The sequence below is a fragment of the Leucopleurus acutus genome, assembly GCF_964270905.1.
Source record: "Leucopleurus acutus genome assembly, chromosome: 4".
NCBI lineage: Eukaryota > Metazoa > Chordata > Mammalia > Artiodactyla > Delphinidae > Leucopleurus > Leucopleurus acutus.
The window spans coordinates 107233921-107249060 of NC_139146.1; the positions used below are offsets into that span (position 1 = coordinate 107233921).

General features: G+C 41.6%; 1 protein-coding gene across 7 annotated transcripts in view; it reads left to right on the forward strand.

The window, feature by feature from the left end:
- The window catches only part of SLC4A4 (solute carrier family 4 member 4), a 350238-nt gene that overhangs the window by 67445 nt on the left and 267653 nt on the right, over positions 1 to 15140 (forward strand). For all 7 annotated transcript variants that reach the window (XM_082838378.1, XM_082838380.1, XM_082838376.1 and 4 more), the window contains one exon: positions 3578 to 3757. In XM_082838378.1, the coding sequence (XP_082694504.1) occupies positions 3578 to 3757 (180 nt within the window). The remainder of the gene's footprint in view (positions 1 to 3577; positions 3758 to 15140) is intronic.

A 15140-nucleotide genomic window follows, 5' to 3' on the forward strand; every position in this document is an offset into this window, starting at 1 on the left:
CTGGTATTTTTGGTACTTAGCACATACAGCTTATGAACGATTTGGTCCTCATTTTGAGAAAGCATGCCTTTCCCCCAGTCACCAAAGTGAGGCTGCCTTCCTCTCTTCTGGTGGGCAAAGAAGCTGAAATGAAAAGAGGTTGAGAAGTAATTGATGAAACACAAACACTGTCTCTGAGGTCCTAAAGGCTTGTTTAACCTCAGGACCCTGTTCCTTTTCCTTTATCTGAACAAAGACAGAAAAGGAAAATGTAGTTACCAGTAATGTACGAGAGGAAAAGGAAAATGCTTTGCATTTTGAATTGCTCAGCTCAGTGCCCTGGTTTCGTTTGGCAGCTCTTGGAAGGCGAGAGCTTCCTCACCCAAGGCGTATTCTATTTTACTGTGCTGTAAGGATCCCCCCCAAAATTCATAGCCGTGTGGTTACCAGAGAATTGTAGCTTCCCAGAGGCCATCACTGAGAGTATAAAAAAACGCCTAAGAGGGCTTCCCTGGTGGCGCAGTGGTTGAGAGTCCGTCCGCCTGCCGATGCAGGGGACACGGGTTCGTGCCCCGGTCCGGGAAGATCCCACATGCCGCGGAGCGGCTGGGCCCGTGAGCCATGGCCGCTGAGCCTGCGCGTCCGGAGCCTGTGCTCCGCAACGGGAGAGGCCACAACAGTGAGAGGCCCGCGTATCGCAAAGGGAAAAAAATTTTTTTAAAAAAAGCCTAAGAGTGTTAGTAAGGGATAGGAGTGGGAAGAGGGAACAGAGAGTGACTGCAGATGAGCATGAGGGATCTTTTTGGATCGGTCGACAGGTTCTGAAATTGGATTATGGTGATGCTTGCCCAACGCTGTAAATATACTAAAAGTCATTGAATATGAACCCTTAAAATGAGTGAATTTTATGGTATGTGAAGAATTATACCTTAATAAAGCTGATAAAAATGTCTGAAATAGGGGCTGTCTTTTTTTTTTTTTTTTTTTTTTTTTTGCGGTACGCTGGCCTCTCACTGTTGTGGCCTCTCCCGTTGCGGAGCATGGGCTCCGGACGCGCAGGCCCAGCGGCCATGGCTCACGGGCCCAGCCGCTCCACAGTATGTGGGATCTTCCCGGACTGGGGCACGAACCCGTGTCCACTGCATCGGCAGGTGGACTCTCAACCACAGCGCCACCAGGGAAGCCCCGGGCTGTCTTAAAAGGAACCATATTCACTGTTGGTACCTGGGCTTCATGGTGCAGCATCGTGTCTGAAACTTCCCCACCTGTGGGAAAGTCGGCGGGGTTGGGGGAGCATCTGAGGGAGGGGCAGGAGGAGATGGGGATAAGCTGAATCTTATTCCTAAGGCAGGGAGGAGGCCTGTGATCATGATGCGTATACAGTGGCACCATTTTTATGGTGATGACGACTCCAGTTAGGTTTCTGAAGGTAAGGTACCTTTGTCTCCTGGGCTTTGAAAATTCACCTTCTGAATCATCCCAACTCTTTTGTTGGGTTGACAACAACACTTTATAGCCAGAAATCTTACCTTAAAATCTTATCAGCCCATGTAAACTGTCTTTTAAATGATTTATCAAATATACTATGCAGATTTGTGTAAATACATTAAAAAAATCTTTCTATGTAACATCAATTTGACTCATGTAGCTTAGCCACTACATTTTTTTTTTTTGCTTGGTTACCATTTTTTAATAAGAAAATATGTTTTTGAACATCTTTTTGGAGTATAATTCTTTACAATGGTGTGTTAGTTTCTGCTGTATAACAAAATAAGAAAATGTTTAATGTGACAGGTTAAAAATTTTTTTTTCAACCTCTTAGTTTTTTTCATGATGTTTTCCTATTTCTTGAATGAAGGCAATCAAGCTTTCAGAGTTTGATTTACTGAAGAAATTGGTTGGCTTTGCTTACATATATTGTGTGACTTGAGATAAAGCTGCAGGACTCCCTCAGTAACTGGAGGGCAGGAAACAATTGACACTGTTTCTTAATTCACATTGTTTCTGAGACATTTCCTACTTCCTAGTATAATATAGCTTTCCCATGAGAACAATTTGCTTGTAAATGGTTAGACATGATAAATTTCTCATTGGCACACATTCTGTGAGGAGAATTTCACTGTGCTTTTTAGTAGTTGAGTTGGCGTGTGTGTCTGTGTGTTTGTGTGCATATCTGTGTGTGTGCTGGGGGCTGGTGCTTCATGTTTTATGTAGATGCCTCCAACTTCATTCCAAGTATGAGATATTTTCTTTTGAATGCTTACCCATTAACCTAGGGTTCTGCATTCCTTGGTTGGAACCTCTTTCTTGATATAATTGTTTTAATCCTTCCAGTTTGAGGGAACAACCCTGTGGATTATGGTGTTTTTAGATATGCCTGATGAGTTACCCTGGAAAGGAATTCACAGCATTTACATCAGACATTTGCATGTATGTGTATTGCATGTGGGTGTGTGATATTGTCTGCAGCACTGTAAAGTGGTCATCAAGGAATAATGCCAGAATGGGAAAGGAAATCCGTAGATTATCTCATCTTTTTTGCAATTCCTATTTGCAATTCAAAAAAAAAAGAAGTTTTCACATTACTTCCGAAATGGTGGTTCCCGCATTCAGAAGTTAGACCGTATATAAAGTGAAAGTAAAAGTTTTCCAATTAAAAAAAAAATGTAGAACTTTGAGTTCCCTTTTTTTTCTGTCTTATCAGATTTTGTAAAAATAATACCACTTGTCAGTTTTGCAGCTCCTTCCATCTAGAGAACTAAAAGCATTTAACAATCTTTTTTCCTCATGCCCTTCTCTTCAAGGCAATCTTTACTGGGCTGGGTTTATTTTTATCACTGCAACAACCAGTTTTTAGAAACTTTTGCAAACGAAAAAAGAAAAATGAGAATGGCACTGTAGCTGACATTCATTTTAGCTGTTTCCTAGTGTGAACATTTGAGTATTTCTAAAATTTTCTCTCCAAGTATGTCTTATTTTTTCTTAGTTTGTCCCAGTTCTAAGTCTCTATTCTGCTGATTGGGTAAAAAAAGTTTTAGTGTAAAACCTTATACCCCGCAGAATGACCTCTTGACCTTTGAGTTAGATCTCCCCCCTACCCCCGCCCCCCCCCCCTACAGTTCCAAGAGCTCCTTTTTCATCACTGTGTTCAGTATAATCACAGATTCCAGGAAAGTTAGCACTGGAAGGGCCTCTAGGGATTACCCAATTTAAGCCTCTCTTTATATAAATGATGAGATTGAGGCCTGGAATGGCTAAGGGACAGGCTCAAGGTCAGATAGCTCATTGATGGCAGAGGTATGACCAGAATCAAGGATTCCTGATTTCCGGTTCAGTATTCTTTGACTTTCCTAAACAAAGAGGTCTCTCTGGATAGAATTAGAGCACACCGTCACTGAATCCTAGTGCCAACCAACAGGTTGATTTACAGTCTAGTGCAATGAAAATTGGGAGATTTTATTTTTCCAGTTTATTTGTCAAATATGGAATGGTAGTGTTGAATTCATAGACATTTTTTTCTGACCTGTGGGTCTTGTGCAATTTCTGTGCAGCGGAGACTGTGATTTGAAATGATTGGTGATTTGTGTACCTTCCTCAGGCCACCACACCATCTACATCGGGGTCCATGTGCCAAAGAGCTACAGGAGAAGGAGACGTCACAAGAGAAAGGCAGGGCACAGAGAAAAGAAGGAAAAGGAGAGAATCTCTGAGAACTACTCTGACAAGTCCGATGTGGAGAACGCGGATGAGTCCAGTAGCAGCATCCTAAAGCCTCTCAGTGAGTACTCCCTGGGTGTGGGTGCCTCTCTCTGCTTCACTCCCGCAGCCTGGGGAAAGACACGTGTCAAGATCTTGTGGCTAACAGGGAGGGACGCCGCGATACTGGAGTGGTGCCCTCTGAAGCTTAATGTCTCTGGAGAGGCTTTTCTTGTCCCAGCAGGTTGGTCTAGGAGGAGATCTGGTAACATTCTGAGCTGGTCAGAAAAGATGGGACAGAGTTTAGGCGTGGTTGTGTGTTTTGACTAGTGAAGGAGGACAGAATGTTATAGATGGCATTTAACTGCAGTTATCAACAGTAACTGGGAGATTCTTCAAGAAATTTTTGGATTGTTCCTGCTTAGAAATAGGTTCTATTAAGATAGTAGGTCAAGATGAGAAATATATATATATATATATATATATGTATATATATGACATTTATAGGAATATAGGTGACATTTAGCCAGGTTGATTTAAAAAGGAATAGTGGGAAAGCATCTTGAAAATCAGAGAAGGATATAGAGTGACACAGCTCTTGAAAGGTTGAACCTATTAGATATCATACTTTGGATAGAGGTGTTATTAGGAACAGAATAGCAGGAGGTCAAAGCACATCCTTGGATTCAAGCGCTAGGGTGAATGTGTGTTTAGGTGTATGTGTCTCTTGCTTTGGTTCCTTTTGATATGGAGAACGTTTGGCTATCTGGGCAGCTTTGTGGCTGAAGGGAACATGAATATATGCTGTAGAAGGGAGAAGCAGTAGAAACATATGCCAATTTGGGAAGATTCCCCAACAGGAGTTACATAGTGACAGCTTTTCATGTTGGCAGAGCTCTCAGCACAGTTCTCCCTCTCTTTGCTACACTTGCAGAAGTCTGGAACTGCAATAAAACGCTTTATTATGGGTGGTGGAGATAAAGATCCAGTTCAGTCTTTGCAGGTGATGAGGCCAAATTAGAATTAACAGCTCAGATGTGTTGAAAAGTGAATTTACAGAGTTAAATTAAAGAGGGTGTGAAGTGTAGTGGTGTGGATCTGTGAATTTTTTTTTATAGTCTCTCTCCTGGAGCTGAACAGGTGGCTTAGCAGCTAGAGAGGTACTTATGCTGAGAGGAGCCATCAGGTGGACCACCAAATTGAAGAGGAAAGTTTTGAGGACAGTTTGGAGATGTTCCACTAAATTAAAATTTTAAAGTGTTGGAATAAATGTAAGACTTAGATGGGACCAGAGGGCAGGAGGCAAGAGTTCTGTGCTTTTCACTGGAATGTTGGGGGAGAGCCTTTCTGAAAGGAACTGTTCATATGTTGACTAAAAAAATGGGGTCTGTTTCAAGCAAACTCCTTGAAATGCAGCCAAAAAAGTTCACAGTTAATAGTCTGGAGGAACAAAAGATAACATCCCTTTCCAAATAAATTACTACTATTTATCTCCATTTGCTATCTGTTTTGGCAAGGCCTAAGCCAGAATCAGAGGTGCGTCTCCACTGTGTGTGTGTGTGTGTGATCTGTCTGTCTGTCTCTCTCTGTCTCCCTCTCTCTCTCTCATAATCTCTCATTCTGCAATTTAAGAACAAGAGTGCATCGTCACTATAAATACTAAAAAGGAAAGAGACGCTCACCTACACAAATGGGCCAAGGGATTTTGAGATGATAATTATGTAATAGCTTTTTAGGAAGGGCAGTGGAAACAATGCCAGTAATACTCAAGTAGGTAATAGTGAATAAACAGGTCAGAAAGGTACTGAGACTGAACCTGTCTCTCCCATGGGGGTCCTGTGGCTTTCTGTGGCATTTGGGGGACCAGTTTGAGTACAACATGTAAAATAAGGAAGGCAGTTCATTCTCTTTACCCTCAGAGGTCTCCTCCCTGGGGAGTACTGGATTGGGTTGTATACTTGGTTTCTGAAGCGATCCTATGGAGACATCATTGTTAAGGACAATGATAATAAAGAAATGATTTATAAATTTGTATTTTATAGTTGTTACTTTCTGCTAGTCACTAAGTTATGCTGTCATATGCCTGTGACATAGTTGACATGAGGCATCCAATTTGACATGAAGATCCTCTTAGAAATTACCGTATTTTCTCCACTGCTTATCATGGAGACTAACGAGATTGGTCGCTGGTTTATCTGGTGCAATTCTACTTAAGATTGTTGGACTCAGATATGGAAAGACATTTAAATCTGTGATTTGGGGGAAGCTACAGGGCTCTGACACCAACATGAAGATAAAATTCTTATGGGAAAACTCACTGAAATACCTGCCATTACTGTCTGTCAGGAACAGCCCCACCCAGTTTATGCTGTTCTTGGATCTTGGGTTTTTGAGTTAACTTATGTTTACAGACATACCAGGTCCTCTAGACTAGATTCTTGCAAGGGCCTGGCATTGTAGCAGGTCATGCTTGTAACTTCTGAAGAAGCCCCACATGGAAACAGAGTAACTTGATGAGAATCATCTCTGATTTTTTTTCCTTGCTGTCACCTCCATATGCAATCCATCAATGACTTCTGTTGGTTCTACTTCTAAAATATGTCTGAATCTGTCTACTCTGTTTTGGTTTGGCTGCCACATTGTGGTCCGGGGAATCCTTATTTCTTGCTTAAGGCAACTGCAACAGACTCCGCCTTTCAAGTCTCTTCCCACACAGTGGCAGCAGTGATCATCATGAAGTTTAAATTGGGTCATGCCATTCACTCCTTAGAATGAAATCTCGGTTGGGCGTTAGGGCCCACCGTGTCTCGCCAGAGTCCTTTGTGTTATTTGCTCCTTGTTCACTTTAATTCAGCCACGGTGATTTTTTTCAGTGGTGCCCAAACCTTTTCTGCCTTAGGACCTTTGCTCATGCAATCCCATCTTTCTGGAATGGTCACTCATTCTGGCCCCGGTTAGCTTTTCTCTCCCTTTATGTTCCAGCTTTAAAGTTTGGTCTCTTCAGAGAGGCCTTTCCCTACTGCTCTCTCTGACGTAGGTTCTCCAGTGTTAGCCCCCCTCACTTCTTATCTCTTTCCTTCATAATACGTTTCACTTTGGGACTTTGTTAGCCTACAGTTTTGTCTTGTGCTGATGGTACATCGTAAGCTCCCTGAGAGCTAGGATCAGGTTTGTTTTGTTCACCTATGTTATCTCTGGCACCTAGTACAGTGTCTGGTACATAGTATATATGTGCCTAATAAATGCTTATTGAAGAGCAGTTGATTACTACAGCGGAAGACATTGCTTCTGTTGGTCTATTTCCCACATTATAGGTAAAGATCCAGTTGATTTTCTGGTTTTTAATCCTCACACATGATCTTTTATATTTCCCTGCTCTGCCTTTTTCTCTTGCCATTTCAGTCTGGTCCTAACTTTTAATTATGCTACTTTGGGAAGTGCCTCATTATTTTAACTATTGCTAAAGTGGTACTTTGGTCTGGGTACACGACTCCTGAGTGTGTTGAGTTGCTCGTCACCCACAGGTGATGGAAGGGATTGATCCACAGAGCACATGGATTCATCCCACACATTTAAAAATGCTTACTATTCCGGGGCTTCCCTGGTGGTGCAGTGGTTGAGAGTCCGCCTGCCGATGCAGGGGACACGGGTTCGTGCCCTGGTCCGGGAAGATCCCACATGCTGCGGAGCGGCTGGGCCCGTGAGCCATGGCCACTGAGCCTGCGCGTCCGGAGCCTGTGCCCCGCAACGGGAGAGGCCACAGCAGTGAGAGGCCCGCGTACTGCAAAAAAAAAATGCTTACTCTTCCGGACAAGAATGGCAGCTCAGCTTCAGAAGCCATATTAAGGAGGCACAGAATGAATAGTAAAGGACGTTTATAACAAGACGTAAGCCAAATATCCTCCAGTATTTAGGCACATTAGGAAGATGACATAATTAACGGGTTCATTTAACTTATAACACAGATGCTTTTTTCTCTTCTCTGTGGCTCTGGTCTCAAGACAGGGCTTCTAAAGAGTGGATGCACATTTTGAATCTCATGCATCTGGAGCTTTGAGGAGGAGGCTAGCCACCCTCGTTTCCCTTCCGAGCTCAGTGGCAGCTCTGAGTCCTCACACAGCTGCTCTTCTCAGTGTGGTGTCCGAGCTGGTGTCTCAGCTTGGGACACAGAGAAGAAAGCACATGTGAGAAGTGTGGTACACGAGTAATGGGGAGAGAGGCTGGGGGAGACAAGTGAAATGGAAGAGCAGGCAGGAGGAGAGACAAGGGAACGAGGAGGTGGTGTGTGGAGTAGGTGGTGGAGAGAAAAGCTAGATTGTGCTCTTCCTTAAAAATAATCCTTTCGCCTCCCCCACCATGCACTTTTTTTCCCCCTAAGTTAGCAGCTGCCATCCTCTGAGGTTGCCCATTCTGGGTGGGAAGGTGGTCCTGGATGAGCTAGGCTCTGCAAACACAGTGCAGCGACCTTCCATCGATGGTTCTGACCTCTGCGCTTTGCGTTTTGTTAGTGCCCTGGGATGCTTATGGGGGAATCACAGGCTGCTCTGTGACTGCAGAGACTCTGAAGATGTGTAGAATGTTGGGAAACAGAGCTACAAGCAGAACATCCTGTTCAGCATAGTGGTCTGATGTGTAGTATATCTCTTGACAAGCTTGCACATGCATCGGCGCTGGGCGGTGCTAACTGCCTCGCACACCTATGTCTTGCCCGTGGTGGAATCTGGTCGCTGGGTATGTGCACACAGACACTCATTCAGTCTTGTGGTATTCTTTCTTAGCTCTTTGGATGTGTACCAGAACTGATGCATTTATGCTAGTGAACATTGTTCTGTGAGCCTGGAACAATGGATGCCCGTTGGTGATCCAGTTATAGTCAGGAAACTGAAGCAGAGAAATGGGCAGCTGATTTTGTTCGGTGCTTCCGGGGAAATGAACAGAGTACCTTTTCATAAGAGCCAAGATTATTTGGGGTTTTGTCATTTGACTTCCCCTTTTCCCAGCGCACACACACCCCTGCGCCCTCCCCACACCTGACCTCATTCTTCTGGGTGCATTCCTACTTTTTCTTGATTCTTAAATGTTTTTAGGCAAGACCCTTAATGCTGATATCACAAAGTAAGATTTTAAAAATTTTCTATGTGCCATTTGTGTATCCCCCAAATGAAGCAGTATGTAGGAGAGAAGGGAGTCTTTGGAAATGTATGTGAAAGGAGGTAGATTCTGTCCCTATTAGGAAACAAAACACAAAAGAAATATACCATCTTTTTCATCCTCTTCTCTATCTTTCATCTTATGTACGTAGGAGGAAGTACTTTATCTTTAGGTCTGAAACAAAGGCTTTTGGTATTTAAAAGTAATTGAAAACTTAAAGTTTGCCTTTTCAGAAGGGCCACTTGTGATGGAATTTTACTGGAAAGGTAGTGTATCACATCAGTTAGGAGCACATATTCAAGCCACACAGAGTTCGAATCCCAGCTCATACCAGCAGCGTGGCCTTGGCAAGATACTTAAGCTCTCTGTGCTCCTGTTTCCTCTCCTGTAAAAAGGGAATAATGACAGAGGTTACTTCATAGTGCTCTGAGTATTAAATGGGAAGTGTATCTGGTTAGCAATTATTATCTTGGGTTATTCTGAACATTTTCTTCAAGCTCATCTTTTCCCATCCATTGTACACAGGTAATGCCAAAGCTTCAGACTAAAACTTTGCAGAGATTAATTCCCTGTGAACATTAATCACTGCTTTTTAAGCTCTTCTGGCCTTTTCTACTATAAAATCCCACTAGTTCTTCCTTTGCTTTGGCTGTCAGCTTGGCTCCTGGCTCCCAAAGGCATCTTTGGGAGAGCTAAGTCTCTTAACTTGCCAGTGGTACAGGCTGGATGCTGGCTGGCAGGTGAAAGGACCAAGGAAATAAGACTTTCACGGGGCAGAGGTGATACCTATTGTGCTGTGCTTTTGTGTAACATAGGGCCACTAGCAAGTGACTCTGCTTACCAAATGTGCGCTTGACTTCAGTCAACAGTTGGAATTCCCACTTCTGGGCCCCAGCAAGCAAATGGGCTGTTCCTTCTTTCCTGAAAAGGATCTCTTTCTGGCTCTTTCTTTGTGTTTCTCAGTGAAATTAATCTGGTTAAGAAGGGCAGTTGGGTGGGACGCATCAGCAACTCAAAGGCAGTGCTGTGCAGAGAGGAAAAATGTTTGGCATACTCGTGTTTTTGGTGGCACAAGGCTGGCTCAACAATGTTGTGTTTTGTGTGGTACAAAATAATTGCTGTTTATTCCTCTGTGATGCTGACGAGTACAGGAGCACTGTGTCACAGCGCTTCTGCCTTCTCCAGTTGGTTAACTATATAAACCTCTTAGGGAGCCTTGCATTTTGGAAACACAGTTCTCTTGAAATCACCTTGAAGTGGCCTCCAAGTGGCAGTCCTTTACACTATGGAAGGGTGTCATTTCTCGCTGCCTCTGCCTATTCTATTACAATAGTTATTTCATTTTATCATGCTGTGAGATGTTATGAATAGTGCATTTACGTGTGTCATGGGAGAGTTGATGTTGCTGCTATTTATAGTGACTCATGAGTTCAAGAGGCCTCAGAGGGTTCCACTGTGCTCCAGGTGCTGGGGTACTCAGGGCTAAAAAGAGACTGTGACTTGAGGTGGAAAATGGGGGAAAACTAGAGCTGTATATGGAATTTAAGATGTGAAGTATACTCTAGAGAAGCGAAGGGGATGTAAATGACTATCTGTCACAGGTATTTACTTCCTCAGCAGAAGGCAGGACTCATCCTGTGGTTTGGGTTCAAGGATAAGATTGGAAGCTTGGGGGTGTGAGTGTATTTGTGAGTATGTGTGTGAGAATGTGTGTGGTTGGAATGCACTGAAAAAATGAAAGATACTGGTAGGGATCTTCTTGAAATGGTATTCTGTTCAGGAAATTTCTCATATCAGAAAAAAAAAAAAAGATTCTTAAAGGACTATATGGGTTCTTAATACCAGGGATTTAGATTCAGGGCTTTATGGGTTTGAACTGTTGATGCAGAAGTTGGGATGTGGGACCATGGGGGACCATGGGTATACTCTATAAATAAATTCTCTGGAATTCTTCCATGACCACAATCTGGAAGCAGGAATGCTGGGTTCTTTTAATAACTTTCCCATGGATGGGGAGTGTTGCTTGACTTTTCATCACATTTCTATAGAGGTGTTGTGAGCACGGAGTCCCCATCATCCTCTTACCTGTATAATCAAAATCTCAGTAATCCTTGATTCTTCCCTATTCTTTTTCTCCCATAATCAGCCACTCACTGAGTCCTATTGGTTTTTCCTTCTAAGTGTCTGTTGTGTCTGCCCTTTCCTTTGAATTCCCAAGGCATTATCTTCTCATTTGGATTTTCTGCCTTTAGCGTCTAACTTGAAATAGAAGGGAGTTATTTCTTTTCTTAATTAAAAAAAATTTTTTTTATTGGGGTATAGCTGTTTTACAATGTTGTATTAGTTTCTACTGTACAGTGAAGTGGATTTCCCTGTGCTATACAGTAGGTTCTTCTTAGTTATCTATAGTATACATAATAGAGTATATATGTCAATCCCAATCTCCCGATTCATCCCCCCCTCACCGCCCCACTTTCCCACCTGGGTATCCATACGTTTGTTCGCTACATCTCTGTCTCTGTTTCTGCCTTGCAAACCGGTTCATCTGCACCATATTTCTAGATTCCACATATATGTGTTAATTTACGATATTTGTTTTTCTTTCTGACTTACTTCACTCTGTATGACAGTCTCTAGGTCCATCCACGTCTCTACAAATGACCCAATTTCATTCATTTTTATGACTGAGTAATATTCTGTTGTATATATGTACCCCATCTTCTTTATCCATTTGTCTGTCGATGGACATTTAGGTTGCTTCCATGACCTGGCTATTGTAAATAGTGCTGCAGTGAACATTGGGTTGCTGTGTCTTTTTGAATTATGTTTTTCTCAGGGTATATGCCCAGTAGTGGGATTGCTGGGTCATATGGTAATTCTGTTTTTAGTGTTTTAAGGAACCTCCATACTGTCAAAATGCACTGTTCTTTTTTTGGGGGGTGTCACATGGCATGTGGGATCTTAGTTCCCCACCCAGGGATTGAGCCCATGCCCCCTGCAGTGGAAGCACAGAGTTGCAACCCCTGGACTGCCAGGGAATTCCCTAGAAGGGAGTTATTTCTGACAAGGCTTCCAGGTATCTCGCAACCCCTGGACTGCCAGGGAATTCCCTAGGAGGAAGTTATTTCTGACAAGGCCTCCAGGTATCTAAAATGTCCCTTCCATCTAGTCTCTCTTTAAATAAACAAACAATAATGGTAATAAAAAAAAAACCTTCTAATGCTCCTCATTACTGAAAGCAGGTTCCTCACTTGGGGTCCATAGACATTTAAAAAGAAATTGAGAATGTAATGGAGTTTCCTCTACTTTTTTCAATAGTTTAATGAAAATTATAGGTTACTTCTGTTTCAGCAAGGCCCTAAAGAGAGCATTTACACCCACTCATAATGACTTTCCCAGTTTTTGAACTCCTGTGGCAACTATTTTATGTTATTTTACAAGTACATTACATATTCTGGTACTTAGGCCTGTGATGCTTCAAGTGTTGACTTAACCTCTTTCATTCAGCTGTGTGTCGTCTCTCCAGCCATATCATTAGAGCCTCACGGGCAGGAGCAATATTTCGTACTTATTTTGAGTCATGTTCTGAAATAGCATATCCTTTGAGTGGATGCACAAATAAAATGTCTAGAAATTACCAGTTAGTTTAAAATATTCTGCTGTGTCTGAGAAATAAAAACTGAAGAGGAAAGGTTATGTAATTATTTAGTATTAACAACGACCTTAGTTAGAAAAAAATACTACCCCCCCACCTAAATCTTATTGAAATGTGATTAAAATAGAAATCACCAGAGTTGTGTAAGAGGGTGAGTTGAATAATGGTGAAATGAAAAGAGAGAAAAGTAATTTTTCTCATGCTATATAGTTCTACAGCTTTGTTTTGCAATGATAAATTAGCACGTAAATAAAATAGAAATTGTTCATGTTTTCGAAACAGAAATAAAAGTGCTACCCTGCACGTACTTTTTCTCATGAGAAAGTATTAAAATGTGTGAAGATACGCATGTCAATGCAAGAATGCAAAATATTATTTTAGATGACATTTCACTAAAGAACCATATTAACATGTTGAATTGGAGTAAGCTTGCCTCTGCATGACTGTTTGCGGTTCATATTCCGCTGTGCTGAGTGAGGATAGTGTATAAAAGAGGTTACTTATGATAGTGAGATTTGTTAATCACTTGATGTCACCAAGGCTGTTTGTGGAGTGTCTTACATAGAGAATTTTAAGAATTGTTATGTATGTTTATTATGGATAAACAGAGTAGTCCATGTTGCTGCAGAGATGAACTTAGGTGACCTTTGTACATCCTTCTCAGAATTATGATGTAATGTTTTTGAAACAAGAGCATCCCTGAAATTTTTTATTCTTCTGCTATTTGCCAATTAAGCAGAATTCCATTTTTTAAAAAAGCAGGATTTACTCAATACCCTTAGAAGCCACTTCTGGTAGCTGTTTCACTGTGATCCATCAATTTGTATTAAAGTTACCCTTTGTCTGTTACCAAATTTTGCCACAAGGGCCACAGAGAAAGCAATTATATTTCATTGATTCTGCTTCATTTACGAGGCTTTGGGAAGGAATAACTTAGGTGTAATGGAAAAATGTGACCTCTGGATGCAAATTTCCAATAAACATGTGGACCATATAGCAAGTTGTGTTTGTTCAAAACTGAAGCTGTTTTCAGCAGAAAATAGGGTGATTTCTGTTACCAAGTCATGGGGATAGCAATTTCTTTAACTAGAAATTCACTGCAGATTTACCCAATATCCAGAATGCATGCATGAGCAACTCTAAAATCCTGTCAGTGCTTTGACTCTACTTTGTTACTGCTTGTGAAACTGCTGAATTCCCCAAACAGACAAAAACCAAGGAAACAAACAAGCAAAGAATTTCAAAAAGATTTTTGGATTATTGTTTTATTGATGTCCACACCCAGAAACAGCTAATACTCTCCCTTGTTCCTCCAAGTTTTAAATATAGATTTTGAGCAAAAGATACTGTAGTTAAGAAGGGCTGGAGGTGGATAACTGGTGTTCCACTGGCCACTCATTTAGATCAGATGTGTGTGGCTTGAGGAAACTTTTTCTGAGCTATTATTTGCATGCTTGAACCAAACTTGGAAGGTTTATAGATTTTTTTTTCCTCTATGAAATGGACTGGAAATACGTTTATGACACATTCTCTTTAAGCTCCTTTTATTCTATTATTTTATGATTGTTTCTGACATTTGTAAAGACATCTAAGTGGTGAATATAATGGGATAAATTTGAGGATCTGCTTTGCATATTTTATATACAGTAGAAGTGACAGAGATGCTTTCCTTGTCTGGCAGGTGGAGAGAATGTACTGCCTTTAAGAGTGGGTGTGGAGAACCTTATTTTAATAGAAGGCGTGGAGAACCTTATTTTAATAGAAGGCTCACACTAGTTTAGACGAAAAAGAGATCAGTCAAGGGCAATGTATAAGAAGAAAAACCAACGTGAAGTTTGTATTTATTTTAAATAACAATTGATTTTTTAAAATGTCATTGAGTTCTACATTTTGGCCAGTCGTAGGGATAGAGGAAGAAAGCACATGAGTGGCACTGAAGGTAAGGAGAGAGAGGCGATGACGAATTCTGAGAAGGAGAGAACGTGGAGGGACCCTTACTCTTGAGAAAGGCAGTGAGACCAAAGAACAGAAAGATCACTGGGTGAGTGCCAGAGGCTAACATCTCACCCCTCAAAATAGAACCCCATTTCTTAGCAGGACCAGGTCTCCACATGCTCTCCTCAAACAAGTTCCAAGTGGCCTCTACCTGCCTTATCTTTAATTCCCCAGGGATAGTTTTTCATGATTATGAAATGATGACAGTGATTCTCTAACTAGCTTCCTGTCATTCATCTATTTACATTACTTCCTTGTATTGGTTTTAGAATCATCTCTGAGATGTTCCTTCTATCAGGAACTTGGGTCTTACAGCTTACTAGTCCTCTTCTTAATACTTTTTAATTATTATTTTTTAAAAATTCCAGAACACTATGGTATAACCTTATTTAGCATTCTAAAAAATTCTTTTAAGTATTCTCTATTTCTTCTAGTAGGCCATGTAATATAACTGCAATTCAACTTACACTCCTTATAGGAGATTACCCCCAGGATTTGTTCAGCCACAAGACAAAGCTGGGGGAAAGTACTTTCTACAGAGGTTACCCTGAGAGTCCACATCAAATCCAAGACTGGCCCTTTAGTAATCTGCCTGATGACAGTGGAAATTCAGTGAGGCAATGGGACTTTTTTGGCAGACAGCTGGATCTAGGGGAATTTTTGT